This window comes from Mesocricetus auratus, unplaced genomic scaffold (assembly GCF_017639785.1).
Source record: "Mesocricetus auratus isolate SY011 unplaced genomic scaffold, BCM_Maur_2.0 Super-Scaffold_100015, whole genome shotgun sequence".
In the NCBI taxonomy this organism is placed as follows: domain Eukaryota; kingdom Metazoa; phylum Chordata; class Mammalia; order Rodentia; family Cricetidae; genus Mesocricetus; species Mesocricetus auratus.
Window position 1 is genome coordinate 19,725,939 of NW_024429198.1, and position 20,173 is coordinate 19,746,111.

General features: G+C 40.8%; 1 protein-coding gene across 1 annotated transcript; it reads left to right on the forward strand.

The window, feature by feature from the left end:
- Positions 1–67: 67 nt before the first annotated feature.
- Positions 68–14,240, forward strand: Znf622 (zinc finger protein 622). The gene is made up of 6 exons (XM_005081308.4): positions 68–874; positions 2,488–2,739; positions 2,855–3,017; positions 7,726–7,838; positions 12,911–13,054; positions 13,984–14,240. Exons 1-6 carry the CDS (start codon positions 226–228, stop codon positions 14,109–14,111), a joined length of 1,449 nt encoding a protein of 482 aa, XP_005081365.1. The 5' UTR covers positions 68–225; the 3' UTR covers positions 14,112–14,240.
- The last annotated feature ends 5,933 nt before the right edge of the window (positions 14,241–20,173 follow it).

Consider the following 20,173-nt stretch of genomic DNA (forward strand, 5'->3'; position numbering starts at 1 on the left):
CCTGGGCGTGGCCAAGGAACGAGGCCGGGACTTCCGGCCCAGCTGCCAATATATTCTCGTGCTGGCTGGATGTTCCCTCAGTGAGCTTCTGGAAGCCGGAAGTTAGGGTGGCTTTTGGGTGGCTGTAGGCGCGGTGGTGTCTTGGGCCACTTGGGAGACTTGAAAACGCTGATCAGCAGGTTCCCGGCCAGGCTGTTGTCTTGCTTCGGGTTTCCCCTCCCCGCCATGGCGACATACACCTGCATCACCTGCAGGGTGGCGTTTCGGGACGCGGAGCTGCAGCGGGCGCACTACAAGACGGACTGGCACCGCTACAACCTGCGGCGCAAGGTGGCTAGCATGGCCCCGGTGACGGCCGAAGGCTTCCAGGAGCGGGTGCGGGCGCAGCGGGCGGTGGCGGAGGAGGAGAGCAAGGGCACGGCCACTTACTGCACCGTGTGCAGCAAGAAGTTCGCCACGTTCAACGCCTACGAGAACCATCTCCGGTCGCGGCGGCACGTGGAGCTGGAGAAGAAGGCGGTGCGGGCCGTGAGCCGGCGGGTGGAGATGCTCAACGAGAAGAACCTGGAGAAGGGGCTGGGCGCCGACAGCCTGGACAAGGACGCCATGAACGCGGCCATCCAGCAGGCCATCAAGGCCCAGCCGTCCACGTCCCCCAAGAAAGTGCCCTCCGCGCCCACGGCAGCCTCCCCGAGGGCGGAGGGCGCCGGCGCCGGCGCCAGCTCCAGCGCCAGCGTGGGCAGACGGGGCGCCCAGGAGCGGGACCCCACGGAGAAGCCGCCCCGGCTGCAGTGGTTCGAGCAGCAGGCGAAGAAGTTAGCGAAGCAGCAGTGGGAGGAGAGCGAGCAGGAGGACGAAGAGGAGGATGAGGAAGGTAATGGCCCGGCCCGGATCGGGGGTGGGGGGGGGGAGGGGGAGGAGGCAGGCACCTGGTCCCGGGATACTTGCAGATGGAGCATTGAGTGCTGGATCCGTTTTATGAATGCTGCCCTTCTGAGGGCTGAGCTGACCCCCCCGTGCACGACAGGGAGGCACCCCCACCGAGCCCCTGCCTGTCCTTCCTGCTTTTGTTTCTAAGCTTTGGGACAGGGTCTCAACTGGTGCCCAGGCTCCCGCTTACCGCAGCTTTCTCGGGAGCTGGGGTAATAGGCCCACGGCATCCTGCCTGGATTTAAGGTTTATGTCTTTTAAATATTGGGCCTCAGTTTTTATGGTTGTCCTCGGCCCCACCAAACTTTGTGAGGACCTGAGGGGAAGAGTGTTTTTAGTGATTGCTTAAACGTCTTAATTAGGGACAAGGCAAGCTTTACTTTTTTTAATTCATAAGTTTTCTTTATATGGTTTGAAGGAAATAGCAAGTATTCGCTGCGTAAAATGATGGGTTTCATTAGAGTGTTTAAAGGGGTTTAAATGCCTCACGGGCCTGCATCTCCACAGGAAATTTTGTCTGTCTGCTTCTCTGTTGTGGATTCGGAGCCTAAAACATTGACTGAAAAAAGAATAAAAGCATAGAGCTGAAATATGCTCCCTTTAATTTGGATGAGGAATGTCACACCTGTGGACACAGAAAGACATGCTATTGGCATATTGCTGTAAAAGTTGTATTTCTAGTGACTTCTGAGAATATTGCATTTAGCTTAGTTGATTAACACTGTTTAACTTAGTTGATTCAAATCGAGTGAGGGCGTCAAACTGCCTGCAAGCCTGAAATGTGCAGGCTCCAACCAGCAAGCAAAGGCTCTTTTACTTTTTGAGGTGTTTATTCCTTCATCCCCACAGCATGGTAATACTGAAAGTTTGTGTTCATGTCTCAGACTGTTTATGCTTCTGTAACAAAATATCTTAAGCCGGGTAATTTATAAACATCACAAACTTGTTTTAGCTGTTGTCGAGAGCCTGTTCCCTGGACAGGGTATTTTCCTCAGACTTTGCCTACATGATGGAAAAGGCAGAGAAGTCTAGGTTGTGTACTCATAAAAAGGAGTCGAGCTAGTTTACTTAAGTCCTTTTCTTAGGCCATCAACCCATTCATGAGGGCTTCTAGAGGCCCCACCCGGCACATGAGTGAGTAAGGTGAACTTTGGACACATGCACTCCCACTGCAGCATTTCATATAGCATACCTGCACATACCATAGTATACATTAAAGTATTCCTGTGAAGTGGAAATGGCCCTGTTACCCAACCAGATAGGAATCCATTTAACTCTCTGTCCAGTACTGAACCAGGCACTGTGAGGCATAGGGGGGAAGTCAGAGACTACTTGATGGAGCTTACCATGTGCTGGAAAAGAAAGGTTAAAAGTTTCTTATCATCCATACTTGTCTGAGGGTAAATAAGTATCTAAAATTGAGGTCTTGAAAGAGAATTTGACTTCAGGGGGACAGGCAGATTGTATTATGTCAGGAAGCATCCTTGTGTCTTCAGTTGTGCTTACTTTACTATATTTTTAAAAGTAAATTTGTTTCTCAAATTTTCTGTCTTGAAGAGTGGGAAGATATTGACTCAGATGATGATGAATTGGAGTATGAAAACCCTGGAGTGGAGGACCAGGATGCGGAAGATGCAGATGCTGGGGAGAGCCCAACCTTAGGCGCCATCCCAATAACGGACTGCTTGTTTTGTTCCCATCACTCAAGCTCCCTCATGAAGAATGTGGCGCATATGACTAAAATCCACAGCTTCTTTATTCCTGATATAGAATATCTTTCAGATCTGAAGGGGCTGATTAAATATTTGGGTGAGTACAGTCATTTCGCTTTAGATGAGGAAATGCTTTTCAATTTGTGAGAATAGTGAAATTTACCTGACTTCAGAAGATTGATTTCATATTTTCCTTTAAATTTTATGACCAGGAGAAAAAGTTGGTGTTGGCAAGATTTGCTTGTGGTGCAACGAGAAAGGGAAATCCTTCTACTCCACAGAAGCTGTGCAGGCACACATGAGTGATAAAAGTCACTGTAAGCTCTTCACAGATGGTGATGCTGCTTTGGAATTTGCAGACTTCTATGATTTTAGGTAAGACTGGAGTTTGGAATATGTGGTCATATTTATACTAAAGTCATAATGTACGATACCTGCTACCCCTTCTAAAAATGAGTTAGGCTCATCATTCAGTGAGCTGTAATATCACACTCAGTTTTGCTCAATATATTTATTCTTAACCCATATTACACGTATCTATACTAACAAGCTCACTTGAACACATCTAGAAAAGTGGAGATCTCTAGCCCAAAGTGAGTGTGAATGACTTGGTTTTATTCTTTGTGATTAAAGTAATTCATTACCTTGTGACTAGACATAACAACAATTTGGCTTCACACTTTGGGTTCCTTGAGAGACTTTGAGTCAAAGACTGTCTGCTAAGGAAATTGAACTTTATGCCAGGTCCTGGCACTTGTATAGTGAGATTATTTCATAAATAGTTCAACTCTAATTGGAATCTTTAGCAGTGCATATGTATGCAAAAGGCATGTTAGGTGTTCATGAATAATTAGTTTCTTTTGTCAGAATTTCTGTAATATAGCATAGTAGTATATGGACAGGTATGTGTAAATACCACATCAAGCAGCCACAGCCCAAGTGATACAGATGGTCAGGAAATTTTAGAACTGTTTTGCCCTCTCTTCCTGGTTTTGTAGTTTGCAATTGAAGATAGCTATTGGATGGCATAATTGGAAGGTTAGCAGTGTTAGCAGTATAGAAAACAGACTGGAGTTTCTGCTAGAGACAGGAAGCAACCTCCCTAAGCAATAGATATTTGTCCCTCTCTGGTTTCCTACCAGATAGCAATGTGTTTGACCTTTAGACTGATTGTCTAATTGGGAGTAGGCTAAGCAAATACCAGAGATAAGTCAGTCAACTTGGTAACTAGCTTGAAATATTGAAGTATAGATGTTCTGATTTCTTTATCTCCATCTGCTTCTTGTATACTTATGTTCCTACTCAGGCTTGTAGATTTCAGTACCTCCTACAGGCTATGACTTCTAATTTATATTTCTAATGCGACCACCTCAACTTCTGACTTTGAAGAAGCTCCTTTAACTTTTTTTTTCTTTTTGGATTTTCAAGACAGGGTTTCTCTGTGGCTTTGGAGCCTGTCCTGGAACTCACTCTGTAGACCAGGTTGGCTTGGAGCTCACAGAGATCCGCCTGCCTCTGCCTCCTGAGTGCTGGGTGCTGGCAATTAATTAAGGAATGTGCCACTAACACCCGACTTCCCTGTAATATTTGTCTTTTGTTCTTCTATACACCCTAACCTAGTCCACATTACATGAATGGTAATTCTGTCCTTCCTAGTATGCAAGCCAATAATTTTTTTTTTTTTTGGTTTTTTTAGACAGGGTTTCTCTGTGGCTTTGGAGACTGTCCTGGAACTAGCTCTTGTAGACCAGGTTGGTCTGGAACTCACAGAGATCCTCCTGCCTCTGCCTCCCAGTGCTGGGATTAAAGGCATGTGCCACCAATGCCCGGCGCATTAATTCTTTAATCAGATCCTGTTTTATATACCTTGAAGTTACCTTCAGTATGTGTGACTGCTTTTCATTTCCTCCACTGTCCAGGTCTAGGTTATCACCCATCGTCATTGAATTTTGTTGCCTGCCTGATCTTTTCATCCTCACCAACTCCTATGTTGCATTCTCAAAGCTACCTTAAAGGATCTTTTTTTTTTTTTTTTTTTTGGTTTTTCGAGACAGGGTTTCTCTGTGGCTTTGGAGGCTGTCCTGGAACTCGCTCTGTAGACCAGGCTGGCCTCGAACTCACAGAGATCCGCCTGCCTCTGCCTCCCGAGTGCTGGGATTAAAGGCGTGCGCCACCAACGCCCGGCCTTAAAGGATCTTTTTATAACATTAAGTGAGATTACATGCTGTTCAAAATATTCCAAGGGCTTACCTTCTTTCTTAAAGTAACAGCCAGAATTTGATGGCCTACAATGTCCTGGTGTTCTAGCTGTGAGTTTGCAGTTTGGATGCCTATTTTTTATTTTTATTTTATGTTTTTTTGTTTTCTTTTCTAATAGATATTCAGGATGTGAATCTCTTGAGTTTTGCCCTTAGCTTTAGCTCACAGAGTCCAGTGACTTTTGTCCTCATTTCCTGAAGGACTCAAATAAATTTCACCTTGTCATTGTGATCTTCCATGATGGTCTTTCATAAAACAGCAATGTTTACCTAATCACTTTTATTCCTTATTACCCTCATAGCCCTTACTGCCATTTTGGGCAATATGTGTTATTGCTGTAGTCTTTTCTTGATGGGATAGCTCCTTCTGTTGCACTGTTTACCCGTATGTTGCTCAGACTGTTGCTAGGAATTAAAGTTGATTACTGATGCAGACGGTTAAAGAGTTTCCTGACTGGGCATGGTTCAGGAGGAAAGCTCTTGGCTAGCTTACTTACTTAAGGTCCTTAGTTTGTTCCATAGTACTTAAGCAGCAAACATCTCAATACAGAATAGCATTTTCTTTGTTTGAATGAATTTTTGTGGATTTGATGTACTCTTTTGGCTCCAAAAATGATTGGTGGTATGAGTCTTTATATAAATAAACACTAAATAATTTATTTGCCATCTAAAACAAAAGTTGATAATGTTTAGTAAGAAACCTTGGAAAGTAGAAAATATTTACAAACAAGGCTAGCATTAATTGAATATTTACTACCTGCTGGGCATTGTTCTCATAAGTACTTTGTGTGGATTTACTAATCTAAAAAAGTGAGCAAATTATGATTCCACCCTTCCAAGATAACTCTTGTCTTGGACTTGGTATTTTCCTTGAGTATTGGAGTTTAGATCACATGTTTTTGAAGTTTATATAAACAGAATAGAAAGAATATATTCTTCTGATATCTTTTGTTCAACTTTTCATTTGGGAAAACTCATCAATTCTGTTTTGCTTTTTTGTTTTTTAAATTTTTTCCTTCAGATTTGTTTTTGTGTGTATGAGTGTTTTAGCTGCATGTTTGTATGTGTATCATATATATGTCCTGTGGCCAGTGCCTACAGAAGTCAGAAGACGGGGGCTCATATCCCCTGAAACTATAGTTACTAATAGTTGTGAACCATCATATAGGTCCTAGGAATTGAACCTGGGTCCTGTGCAAAAGCAAGTGTGTTCTTACCCACTTACCCCTTCTGTTTTATATAGTTGCAGATGATAATTATTTTTTTTTGTAGATTACTAGATTGAATGTTCTTCAGTAGCATATCTGCTCTATATAGATACACATGTGAGTGATTTCCAGTTTTGATCTGATAGAAATAATGCTGCTCTGTCATCCTGTTATTATTTGTAAATGCACATATCTTATTTACAATGGATATTCATGGGAGTTGGGCCATAGGAGATGGACGGACACACACACACACACATTCAATTTTAGAAGATAGTGTTAAATTGTTTTCCAAAGTGTTCTCTGTAGTACCACCATTAGTGAGAGAAAGTTTTTCTTTTTTAGCCATATGGCTGAATATATAGTAGTTTTACTTTATATTTTATTATGACCATTATAATTTACATGTTAGTTAGCTACTTGGAAGTATTTTTCTTTCTGCTTTAGTATTTTATCTATTTTCTATTGGATTGTCTAGGTGTTAATAGTTCAATGTGTATTTGTTTTTTTTGTTCAGTTACTTTTTTTGAGTTTATTGTTTTGTGCATGTGTGTTGCCTGTGTTAAGTAAGTGCACATATGCACATGCCATGTGGAGATCAGAGTTGGTGTTGGATGTCTTTCTTGATCACGTTCTACCTTATTTTTTGAGACAGGGTCTCACTGGGACCTGGAGCACCAATTCACTAGAAGGCTGGCCAGCAAGCTCCTTAGATACTCTTGTTTCCACACCCCTAGTGTTGGTATAGGCAGACATTGCTGTGCTTTGCTTTTTTGTGGGGGCTAGAAATCAAACTCAGTTCTGGCTGCATGGCAGGTACTTTACCTACTGGGCCATCTCCCTCTCACTTTCTAGTTCTTTCCTTCCTTCCTTCCTTCCTTCCTTCCTTCCTTCCTTCCTTCCTTCCTTCCTTCCTTCCATTTATTTATTTTGGTTTTTCTAGACAGGGTTTCTCTGTGGCTTTGGAGGCTGGCCTGGAACTAGCTCTTGTAGACCAGGTTGGTCTCGAACTCAACAGAGATTCATCTGCCTCTGCCTCCCAAGTGCTGGGATTAAAAGTGTGTGCCACCACCACCCGACTCTATTTTTCTTTTGTCCATTTAAATATGAATTTTTGGATATATTTAGAAACAGATTCTTCTAGAACTACTCTGTCCAGTGTGGTAATTAATAGGTATATCCTTGTGGCTATTTAAATGAAATAAAAGATATTAAAATTCAGTGCTTTAGTCGGACTATCTGCATTTGAATAAGTTCAGTATTTGAAAGGCCTGTGTATCTAAAACTGACATGGGCGACACATAGACATATGTCTTTTTGTCATCACAAAATTCCTTAGGGCACAGCCTTTAGAACTTGTTTCTGCTGTGATTAATTGGACTATAACTTCATGTCCAACTCTGTGTTCATGACTTGTGCATTTGGTAACCTTGAGAGAGGAAAACCACACTCTTAAGGGTCATTTGGTCACATTTGTTCAGAGAAATTCTAACAGTTTTATCCCTCAGTCTTTTTTTCAGTGGGCATTCCCTGAAGCTGGTAGTAGTTTTGCTCCATTTGCAAATGCAGATGTCTATTCATTCAAGTCTGTTTATTAGGACTATTTCATTGTTACAGGAGAAGCTATCCAGATTACAAGGAGGGGCAGGACCCTGATGAAATTGAGGAGTTGTCCTCAGAAAAGACTATGGAATATGATGATGAAACCATGGAGCTGATACTTCCTTCTGGTAAGTGTATTTGTTAGAAAGAAATAGCTTAATGCATGTGTGTTGTGGAAGAAACATATCTTCTTCAATTACCTGCTGATCCAAGGGAAAAAATCATGACCCTTAAAGTGTTTTTGTGTTCTCAAGTACTTGTGAACTTTAAAAGTAACTATTTAGCTCTAAGTTGGCTTTGTCATTAAAACTGGTTGTTGTTTTTCCTTGTTTCTTCTCAGGTTTAGAATATTTTACTAGGTATTTCCTTGCTTTTTGTTTTTTGTTTTTTTAATATATACTGATAGATCCCGCATACTCTCTCTCCCTTCTGTGTATATGTATATATATCTTTTTCCTTGTGTCTGGTGTAAGTGTGTATACATGGGCATGTAGAGGTCAGAGGTCAACGTTGGGCATCTTCTTGAGTTGTTCTCCTTGTTTGGCAGTTTTTCACTGAACCTATAGCTCACCAATTTGGCTAGACTGGCCAGTAAGTTCCAGGGATCCACTCCTCCAGCTCTGGGGTCGCAAATGTGTGGTAGCATTTCCAGCTTTTTACCTAGGTTCTGGGTGTCTGAATTCAGGTCCCGCCTACACAACAAGCACTTTACCAACTAAGCCATCTCCCTAGGCTTTCTCTCAGCTTTCCTGTCTTTTTCTGGTGCTTGACCTGGCTTTTGTGGGAACCTATTCCCCATGATAGGTTTCCTTGCCCAGCCTTGACACAGGAGGAGGAGCTTGATCCTGTCTCCATGCTTTGTTGATGCCCATGGGAGGCCTGTCCCTTTCTGACCGGAGAGGTAGAGGAGGAGGGGATGGGGAGAGGGGGAGAGGTGAACTGGGGGAGGGAATAGGAGGAGAGGAGGGAGGGGAAACTGCGGTCGCTATGTAAAATAAATAAAAATGTAATTAATAAAAATTTCACAGTGGTAAAAGGGTGAATATAATCACAAAACAAACAACAAAAACAAAAAACTTCTCCTAGCTTTTAGAGAATAAGAAATTCCTCCAGTCTTCTGTGTCTGTGAGAATTGAAAGTACTTGGAGAAATAGCATTGTCATGCCCTGTTTATTCTAGAATTGAGAGTAGTGTTTGACATGTGAAACACTATAATGTTGACTTCATTTTGTATCTGCTTTGGTACATTTTATTACACATACATGTAACAGGAATATCCTATTTGAGAATCACTTCATCTGGGCTTTATGTTTTTGAAAATTGGTAAGGAATATTTAATTATGTAGAAAACACAGTGAAGCCCCCAAACGGGTATCTTTTTAGGAAACTTCTTTTCCCATTCAGATAATTGAGCAATTCCTAAATGTCTTTTAAGCAATTTTCTCCTGAGGCATTTGTCTGTGTGGTCATTTTGTCTGTCACCATTTTCATCTGACTATCATCTATCTGGTTTCTTTACAACCGGGAGCACCTTCTTTCTAAAACTCGAGTATATTTTCTTTACCCTCTATGGTTCCTCATGGCGAGCCACTGCTCTCAAGGTATGTATGTGAGAGTTTCTGGTCCCTCTTGCCACATAGAGACTCCTCTGGGTCTCTATGAATGGTGCCTCTGGTACTCTACTCCACAACAAGGCTCATCTTGGTTTTACCCCTCTGGAGATTATCCCTGAACCTCTCCTCTGCTCCTAGAATACTTGCGCATCTGTTTGGTAATTTGTTTACTCCTTTGTAATTGTTGTCTTGTCTGCCTCTTCCCTCATCACCTTTTAAAAACATGCATATATTTTAAGTGAATACATATTAATTTTACCTATCCAGGAGCTACAATGTGTCATTTCAGTGCATGCATAGAATATATAATGATTCTGCCAAGGTAGTTATCATCTTATACATAGTATTTTTGGGAACACTAAAATTCTCCCTGTTGGCACTGTTGAAATAATTGTGCTCTATCATTGTTAAGGTACGGACATACTGTGCTATAAAACTGAAGGGATTCTGCCTCTAAACTCCCATTACTTTAGAGAGCAGACTGCCCTTTCTCTTTATTACTGAACTCAGACACATAACAACAGGATACATATTTGTTGACTGAGAGGGTGGAAGTGGCTTTCAAAGGGAAGACAAACTTGGTCCCTTGAGTCTGTAGTAGGAAAACAGAGTTCAGAAGGAAAGGGAAAAGTGAGCAGAGGAGGCTTGCAGGAATTTGGAATCGGTCATACTTGATTTTCTCTTTACAGGGTTGTAACAACTCAGAACATAGAAATCTCTGAGCAAGCATTATATAAAAATATAGTGCCAGCAAGGGGATGAGCCTATTGTTTCTGCACAAACGATCCCGGGATCTCTGGATCTCTGGGTGCTCACTTGGGTGTTTGGGTTAGCATGAGTGTTAGTGTAAAGCCAGTTTGTGAAAGATCATACATCTAAGAGTTTGCTTTAAACTGGCTTCCAAAGCATCAATTGTGGTCCCTGAAGGTAGATAGATACTCAGTTATAATTTAGTAAAATCAGCTAGATGATTCCAAAGACAATGAAAAATTACCCAGTAGAGGGCGCTCTGAGCATTTCTCTGGACAATTGTGAAGTAATTCCTTCATTCTTCTTCAGTTCATATGGAGGAAATTGATGTGAAAGATACATTGATTTATTTGCCAGCTGGCCAGATGAAACTGGCGTTGTATCCATGAGAAACGCACAATTAATTTTAGGAAACTAGAGTTGGAATACTCTAGTATCTAATGTTAGTTGCATTGACTGTTCAGCAGGAATGGATAGTTTCATAAGCAGTTACATGACGAAAGCTGGATGGACAGGAATTTCTTAAGTCAGAAATCTAATCTGTTCAAGGTTGAGCTGCTCTTAGCACTTTCTGTGATATTGGTGCCAAGTTCTCACTGTAACTGACAGTTCCCAGAAGTTGTCAAATGTATTTCCAAATGTTGCTTATGAAGATGCATAGTTATTTACTATGTGCTAATTACCAATCTTAGTATTTACTCAGTTAGGGTTAAACCCCCCTGACCGCACATTGTAATTTGGAAATCCCACTAAATAATGCTGAGATTTTCTGAAAGGACCTTCATTTAGTTATGAGTCTTTTCCCATTAAATTCATCTCACATGGGTGTCCCCTGATGTTTTCCTGATTTGAGACACAGGTGCAAACCAAGGTCTTGCCATAAAAATGCCGAAAGCATCAAACAGCTGAGTTCAGAGAGATAGATACTTTCATTCATCTATACTGGTATCTGAAGACCACATGATTAAATTTGAAGGTTCCTTTTGTCATTACCTGAGTCTGATTACAAAACATTATATCTGGATGGCAAGGTAATATTTTCTAAGTGCTATGCCAGGTACAGGAACTCAACATAACTTGACACTTTTTTCCATCTTAGTCCAGACATAGATCCTAAAGGCAGATAAAGCCTTCTGAAGCTTATGTTATAGACAGTTCATGCTTGCTTATTTATAAGTTAGTGGTAAATTGACAACTGCTCTAAGAACTATACACAGGATTTTATCCATCCATGTTAGTTTATTTTCAGTGGGAATGACTATTTCATTTTTTGTGTATGTGTTAAATATCCTATGTGTTTCTGTTTGGAAAGTTACTTGATTGCCTATGTCCTAATTAATATTCTTCTACAACACATAGCTTGCTTTTATTAGTAAATCCACAGGTGATGTGGATGCGACTGGCCTAAGGACCAGTCTTTCATGGTAGTAAGGGCAAATCACCTTGGAAACCATCCCTCTGATGGTGCCTAGAGTTAGCTATCTTGGAAGCTTGCATTATTCTTCAGAGTAGTTTTCCTACTCTGAAGCCATATGATTTGGTTATTTCCCTGTTAATAATCAGAAAGCAATAGTTTAGTCTTTGTGTGCCAGTGTCCCTAGTAGCTATTCAAGTTGACTTTGTAGCACCAAGGCTGCTAGAGACATGGATGAGTGTGTTCCATGAAAACTTACAGACTGGTGGAATGGATTTGATCCTCTAGGAGTTTAACTCTTGATCATGTTAGACGTACCTCACTTTTAAGTAGGAACCTCAAATTGTTCCTCTAGTAAATAATTTACGCTAGGATTTTATTAGTCTAGTTATAGAAGTTCCAGACTTTCTATGGTTAATACCTTTGTCCCTTAGATTTCTAACTTGACATTTGTGTTCTCTTTTCTTTGTTTTAAAATTTTATTTACTATTATTGTGTGTGTGGGGGGATGTGTGTGTGAATGTGCCATGGGAAATATGGGAAGGACAGAGGACAACTCTATCGGGTTGATTTTTCTCTGCTCATCTTACTGTGGTTGCTGGGATTGAATTCAGGTTGCTGGGTCAGCACTGCATGAACCTATACCTGCTGAGCTATCTCTCTCTGACCCTCTGTCTTTTTTGCTGAATATATTATTACACAGTTGATGGTAGGTCTATGCAATGATATATACAAACATGTAGTGTAATGACATCAAAATATATTGGAAATTAAAATTAAAGCTGGTCTATTTTTCTCAAAGCTTGACTGACCGACTTATACTGTTTCACTTGATTTCCCTAAATAATCACAGACTTGGAAGAGAATTTAACTTAATTTTTTTTGAGGTAACCAGGTGGTTCCCATCATTTAGGAAGGAACATCTCAACTTTGTCAATATGGCCAGATAACAATTTACTGTTGGTGGTCTGCCTGTGAACATTACTATGTTGAGTAGCATCTCTGTTCTTCAGCCACTAGATGCCAGTAGCACTCCAGCTGGAACAGTAAGATGTCTACAGCGGGTGTCAGATGTTCCCATGGGGTAAAATTCACTCCTGTTGGAGGACCACTAGAATAGAAAACTGAGCCAGAGAAAAGATGGTTTTTTTGTTCTGCCCTGACTATGACTTGTAGACCTAAAGCCAGGGCTATTCCCTGCTTGATCTTCTTTCTCTTAGGGATTTTTTTAATCCTTTATCTCTATTTTTAATGCTGGTCTATTTTCTCTAGTAGATAAACACTGTCCTGATGACCTCTGTCTTCCTGCTAGGTTTTGTAAGGCTTTGATGGCCTTGAGATCTTTTGGGAAGTCTTTGGATATAGCTCTGACTTGGAGGAACTGTGTGATTCAGTATTTGAATGTTGCTCTTTTGAAAAACAGGTGCCAGAGTGGGTCATCGCTCCTTGATGAGATACTATAAACAACGATTTGGCTTGCCAAGAGCTGTGACAGTTGCTAGAAACCAGAAGGCTGTGGGCAGGGTACTCCAGCAATACCGAGCCCTGGGGTGGACAGGCAGCACAGGTAAATCGATGCTCATCTCCCTGGATTTCATGGACTTGGGTGACATGTTCTCATTTGGGGTATACTGAGTCTTCCCCAAGGGAAGGCTGGCTTCTTAGCTCTGGGACTTCCATTATCAAATGACTCTTAGGGCAATAAGTCCAAGACATATTCTTATATACTTAATATTCCCGGCTTAGTAACTTAATATACATTGTGTTTATAACAATAATTACAAAAAGAATACTTGGGAATCATTACAAGCTGAAACTATCTGGAGGTAACACAGGAATTAAATAGTATCTTAGTGTTTAATAGCTTGTCTGTGGAATCTAGCATGACATGTGTAATCATGTGCTATAATAAACTCTTATATCATGGACATTATTAAATTTCAGTTTCTATTTGTCCGTTTATACAAGGGAAATGATTAACAGGACCCAGCTTAGAGTTGAGAGACTTAACTGTCATGATGCATGTGTGATGTAGTGCACGCACTACAGGTTTGTCGTCTGCCCTCGTTGGCCATTTTTCCCAATAGAAGTAGATTGATATGAGTGACAATGACAGTTGAAGTTACTTAGCTTTGAAACCGCAGTGTGCCATTGCTTTACTCTTATAATGTGCTGTACAGAGTTGTCTTCTTGCTCTTCTGGGACATAACAGTCTAGTTGGGGGTGGTGAAGATAAGAGGGCTGGCTTTCTGATGTCCTGGAAAGCTCTGGTGCCTAAAAGCACTGCAAACTCCACCGTTTACAAAGTTCTGATACACAGTTCTGGGTTGCATGGAGACCTCTGAGCTCCATTGCTTAGAATCCCCACATTCGTGTCTGTCTTTAAACATAAGAGCCCACTTACCCTGCTCCAACTTTGGAAATTCTCTACAAAGATTTGACTTTCTCTGGCAAATAATGACCCTTGCCTCATTTCCTACCTCCTTCCAACCACAGGAGCAGCTCTGGTGCGTCAACGGGACATGCAGTATGTCCAGAGGATGAAATCCAAATGGATGCTGAAGACGGGAATGAAGAACAATGCCACTAAGCAGATGCACTTTAGGGCCCAAGTGCTATTCTGAGAGACTGAGCTTGAGAGATGTCTCTCATTGCACTTTCCTCCCTGTTTGAGGACCAGTGAAGTCAGATTGTGGAATGATCTTGTGCTGCTACATCATTTGTTTTGATCTAATAAAGTCAGAATCATGTTAGTCATGTGTCTAGCTCATTACTTATATTGACTGGTTGTTCTACTATGTTGTACTTACTCCTTCTGCTAAACCAATAATTTGGTTGTTTTTAACCATGTCAGGGCTGGTAACTTGTACCTCCAGCTTGTACTCAGTTGTATATACACACCTTTTTTGGTTATCTTTTCTTCTTCCTCTTCCTCCTCCTTTCTTTCATGTCTTCTTCCCTCTCCTTTCTTCTTACCACTGGAGTAGAAGACAATGGTTTTTGTTTGTTTATTAGCCTCTCAAATACCAATACTACCTCCTTTTTTTTTTTTTATTAGCTATCCCTTTTTATCCGCCAGGAGAGTATTTGTTCTGATTTTGGGCTTATAGTGCAACCTAGTGTCTCATTTCTGGCCACATAGTTTTATAAAACTTAATTTATTTGCCTTTTTGCCTTGTGTGGAGACTTTCTTCCTGGGATTAACCCCAGGACCAGACATGGCCCTACCATGTTGTCTTATGTGATTTTATCTTGAGACATCAAGACTGAATCACAACTGAGACAGCATAAGTTCGTTCCTCTCCTTGCATGTTGCAGAGGCACCTGGCAGCCTGGTTCTTACTGCCCATCTCCAGAATAGACACTGTGTTGATGTATTCTTTCTGCATTTAGTTCCACAAATTCATGTTTTACTTAGTATAAGTATATTGTTTGATTCTTCACTGTAAGGTGTATTATTGCTGTTTCACAGAGGAAGAAATAGACTCAGAGAAGTTCTACAACATTTTAAAGGAGACAATAGAAACCTTAGGTGATTTCTAGCTCAACTTTATTAATACGGCTGCATTCTTGGTCCCAGCTAGGCCCTGTTTCCCCAAGCTTCACAACAGATTGTAATGGTGTGACTGAATTCTAGCCAGTGGTGTGCACAGGGAGAGGGTGGTATAGTTAATTGCAGATTAGCCCTGAGATAAACTGCTTAGCTAGGTTCTGCCTCTTTTTCTCCATAAGTTGGAATAAAGTGTAGAGTCATCCATACAGATAAGGGTGATGCCTGAGGGGTGGCAGAGCAACAGTATGAATGGAACTATGAGTCTCCAAGTGATGGAATAAAGCTATCTTGCCAGCTGGTTAACCTAAGAGGAAGTGAAGCCATAATGGTGTGGAGTTTCAATTAGTAGCTTAATATGTACTCTAAGTCCCCAAGTGCTAACCTAAGAGTGTATGTAATGCAAATTTATTTAAGATACAGTTGGTAGTATTAACTATTCCTGTGTGACTTTTTGAACTGAGGTGGGTTTAGTTCTTATACAGAGCTTAGTTTAGAGACAGTGGTGAATAAGTACCACTTACAATATTGGGGATTTTCTCAGAGCAGTACATAACATACATACATACATACATATGTTGGGGGCTGGGGTTCATTTCATTTTACACTTTGTAGATCATCCTCTGGGGAAGTAAGGGCCTGAACTTGGAGGCAGAAGCTTGGTTTAGAAGCCATGGAGGAATGCTGCTTCTTGGTTTGCTTAAGACTCGTTCAGCCTACTTTCTTGTAGAACCTGGGACCACCAGCTCAGAGGTGGCACTACCCACAGTGAGGTTGGCCTTCCCACATCAATCAAGAAAATGCCACAGGCCAATCTAAATGGGAGCATTTTGTCATTGGAAGTTTCCTTTTCCAAAATGACTCCAGTTTGTATCAGGTTGACATAAAAGTAGTCAGCACATGGGGTAATTGATTTTTCCAACAAGATTACAAAGAAAAGCCTGTGTGTATCGGGATCAGATTCCCTGCACGAATCCTCAGGGTGGACCGTTTATGAGTTTCTCAGGATGAAGCCTAAACTACAGTGGAGACCCCAGCATAGAAATTCAGGGCAATGTTTTTATTGTCTCAATTTTCTTCTTTGTTTCGGGACATTGCAGACAAATATATTTTCATTAATTGCATGACAAATACTCTACCACTTGCTCCATTGACTCCTTGGTCTGCCTCCCCTTGAGGGGAATCTGGACCGCCTTACTTTTATAGTAAACTGAAGAAGCAAGGCTGTTGGTGTCCAGAGATAGTCATTAAAAAGCAACTTGGATTTTATTTTCCTTCCTTGGACTCTTGACCATGCAAGAGTCTGACTATCCTGAGGAGTTCATAATGTATGGAGTCCCAGGACTATCCTGAGGAGTTCATACTGTATGGAGTCCCAGGCCTCATGAAAATGGGACATGTTTTGGGTGATAGTCCCACATGAAGTCCCATCTAATGGCCAGCAACTGCCATCATTTGAGTACCTTGCATGTGACTTCACATAACAACAGCCCCTACCAGTTCCCAAGCATAATTTCAAGATAAAGCCGAGCAAAAACTGCCTGCGAGCCTTTCTCAAATGAACAACGGAATCACCATTATAACAGGTGCTTGACACTAATTACTACATTACTCCATTGAACACTAGTAACTAGAGTGCATTGTTCATGAATTCTTTGTCTTCTACTTCCTACCTTGTGTGGAGTTTATCAATATGTTTCCAAGGTCCAGGATTTGCACATAAGATACTATCTTAATCTTCATGTCACACTTACAAAATAGTTTTACAGCTAAGGAATTTCAGGTTTAACAACCCAAAGTCACACTGTTCTTAGTCACTATTCTCATCTGTGCTGAAATATGAGAGCTTCCTGGAGTCCAAATTTTAGATTATGGTCAAACATTGTAACTGGTTGAAATCACTACCTACTCACTGCTTCATTTAGTCTAGAGTTCTGATTACATGTAAGAGTCTTTACTCAGTGGTACAATATAGAACACAGTATTTGAAAACAGGAAGACCATTTCTTCAAATTGGGTTTGATAACCACTCTTCTGGAAGCTGTCCACAACTAGTAAGGTGTGGTTTTGATTGTTTATTTTTTTCTGCATGAGTGTTTTGCCTGCCTGTATGTTGTGCACTGTGCATGCCTGTTGCCTGTAGAAGTCAGAAGAGTTACAGATGATTGTGAACCATCATGTAGGTGCTGAGAATCAAATCTGGATCTTCTACAAGAGCAACAAATGTTGGACCATCCCTATAACCCAAATGTATTTGTTTTAGTACTTTCTTAGTAAGCACAATACATTTCTTAGAGGAACTAAATATACATTTAGCATATTCCTATATTTAATAAACCTATATTAAGATAATTAAAACTAAACCCAAATTGTATTTCTTAAATCTATAATTTTGATTTCATTAATTCCAAACCCTGGCCTAGAGAGTTAGCTTAGCAGTTAAGGAGCACTGGTTGGTCTTCCTTAGGACCCAGGTTCAATTCCCTGTACCCATATGGTGGCTCATAACCATCCATAACTCGAGTCCTAGGGGAATTCAATGCCCCTTTCTTGATTCTGCAGACACTGCATACATTTGTTACAGATAAATATTCAAGAAAAACACCTATACACAAAATATTTTTATTCCAAGTTCTGCATTACTCATATCACTCAAGTTTTTTTTTTTTAATTAAACACCACATCTGGCATTCCAGTCTCAATACCATAATACCATTCCACTTGGAGTCACATATCTCCGGTATGTTGGTTTCTTCACTTCCCTTTTACCAAACACAGTGTCTGCAAATGTGGAAAGTGAGATTCTAAGTGAAAGATTTTAGAGCTTGTGAGGGTGTTTTTATATTGTGTGTTGTGTGAGAGTGAAAGTATTGACAGTAAACAGTGAATGGAAACTTTTAACTTGGAATGACTCATCCCAAAATGTCTTTCATATTTCTACCAAGTAAGTGAAACTGGGTCAATTTAGGAAATATTCTCCTCCTTCATCTTGAAACTTGGGGTGGGATTCCTGGACATACTTACATGTATATAATGTGAAAACACAGCAACAATGCTAAGAACTCAGTAAGATGCTATATGTGATTTATATGAACTCATTTCATCTCTAAACTGTCCTGTGGACACAAAAGAATTGGGATGACTCCAGGCATCTAGGCTACAGACACAGCTCTTGCACTACCAGCTGTTTTGTTATTCTTTTAAGTTCAGATCTTGGTAAGACCCCTTGTTTGTGATGATTGTGGCTATCACGCATTATAAATTATGACAACATTTTAAAGTGTGTATTCAAAAAGTAATAAAACCAGGGCTGGGATGTAGCTCTGTTGCTAGAGTGCTTGCCTGTCATGCAGGAAGCCCTGAATTTCATCCCTGTACTGCATGAACTGAGGATGGTGCCCCACATCTGTGATCCAAGCACTTGGGAGGTAGAAGAAGGAGGATTAAGAGTTCAAGGTCAGCATTTACTACATAGCAAGTTCATAGCTAGCCTAGACACATGTATCAAAAAAGAAATAGCTATTTGTTAATATTTTTACATGAAAAATCACCTGAAACTATAGTGAGATGAGCAGTTTTAAATTACTTTAAACTGTTTTGTGGTGCTATAGCAAAATCCACAGACCAACTTGTGAAAAAAGAAATTTATCTCACAGCTCTGGAGGCTGAGTTCAGTATTAAGGTACTAGCCATCTAATCTGGCAAAAGACTTTTATGGTATAAGTGAAAGATGAAGAGAGTCAAACCTGCTCTAGTAAACTCACTCTTGCAACCTTAGACCCACCCTGACAGCAGGATTAACCAGTTCATAAGGACAGAGCCTCTTAAAGGTCCCAATACTGTTGCAGTGGGTACTCAACACATGCATTTTGGAGGACACATTCAAACAGTGCATAGCATTTTATGACCAGTCCTGTCCCAAGTTAATGTATTCACAATGTACAGTCATTCCATCCAAGTAGCTCCCAAAGACTTATCCAGCAGTTCTTGTGGACTGGAATCCCTGGATGTAGCTTTCCCAGACTTCAGATATACAATTGTCACTGTGCACATTGTGGTCCCTAAGGCTGCCCAAGTCCAAAGGCTACCAGACATTTACCCCCGGGAATTTTCTTTATTAGTTTTGCTCTTACAGATCTCTAGACTCTGTCTTAATGGGTACTCTCTGCCACTGTGTTGTCTCAGCTTAGAGCTGTTAGGTCGTTTGAAATCTAGGAGAAAGTTGCCATGGTCTCTACATCACTTGCATTCTGCATGTTTGCAAAATTAGCTCATATGCATGCCATCAGGTTATCTTGTATCTTCCAGAGTGATGGGTCAAGCTACACTCGGGTCTGCTTGAGACAAGATATGGTGACCAAGAGACCCTGAACTTGAAACTCAGGAAGCAGAGGCCACTGGTGGTGTAATACAATAAATGGTGTTATTCCACAGACACCTCTCTGGGAATTTGAGCCACTTTGCTTCAAAGATCTCTGGAAAATGCCTTTGGGGTCATTCCATTATTGTTTTGTTGAAAGGAACCTGTTTTCTATTTACATTAGTCTCCAGCAAGTAGATGGTTGACCACAAGCTTGATTTTCTTCCTTGAACATAATGTTTTACTCCTAACAAGGTTAAACTGAGAATCTTTCCAAATCTTCCCATTATGCTTCTCTTTTGATTATAATTTCCACCCTAAGATCACTTCTCTTGTCGCTTATCTAATTATAAATAAGTAAGAGAAACCATGTGCCATCTCAGGCTCTTTCCTGCTTAGATAATTCTAACTCTTTCCTCTTCAAATTCATTTCCTATGTAGATGTACAGCATGGACACAATTCCATCAGGCTCTTTGCTAGTTTGTTTTAAGGATGGGTTATACTTTCTTCTTCATTTCCCTCTTACATTATTCTTACCAATCTTCTTTCTGTAGTCTGATCAGACCATTATCTTTCACTTTTTGTCTTTTGAACTTTCTCTAAATTTGAGGAAATTGCTCTGTTCATAGTAAGACAGGACTCTTAAGCCTGCCCTTCTACGTTCGTCCAGCCTAATCCAGTTCCAAACCACGGCCCACAAGCTTAGGTGTTTGTTAGAGTCATGGGTCCTCATTTCAATAGCAACGTTCTGTCTCAGTCTATTTGTGTTGCTGTA

Excerpts from the sequence above, each read along its gene's own strand:
- Znf622 (XM_005081308.4), top strand. The coding sequence starts at position 226 with ATGGCGACATACACCTGCATCACCTGCAGGGTGGCGTTTCGGGACGCG. Across the intron at positions 875-2,487 it reads CGAAGAGGAGGATGAGGAAG|AGTGGGAAGATATTGACTCA; the intron begins GTAATGGCCCGG and ends TCTGTCTTGAAG. Across the intron at positions 7,839-12,910 it reads GGAGCTGATACTTCCTTCTG|GTGCCAGAGTGGGTCATCGC; the intron begins GTAAGTGTATTT and ends TTTGAAAAACAG.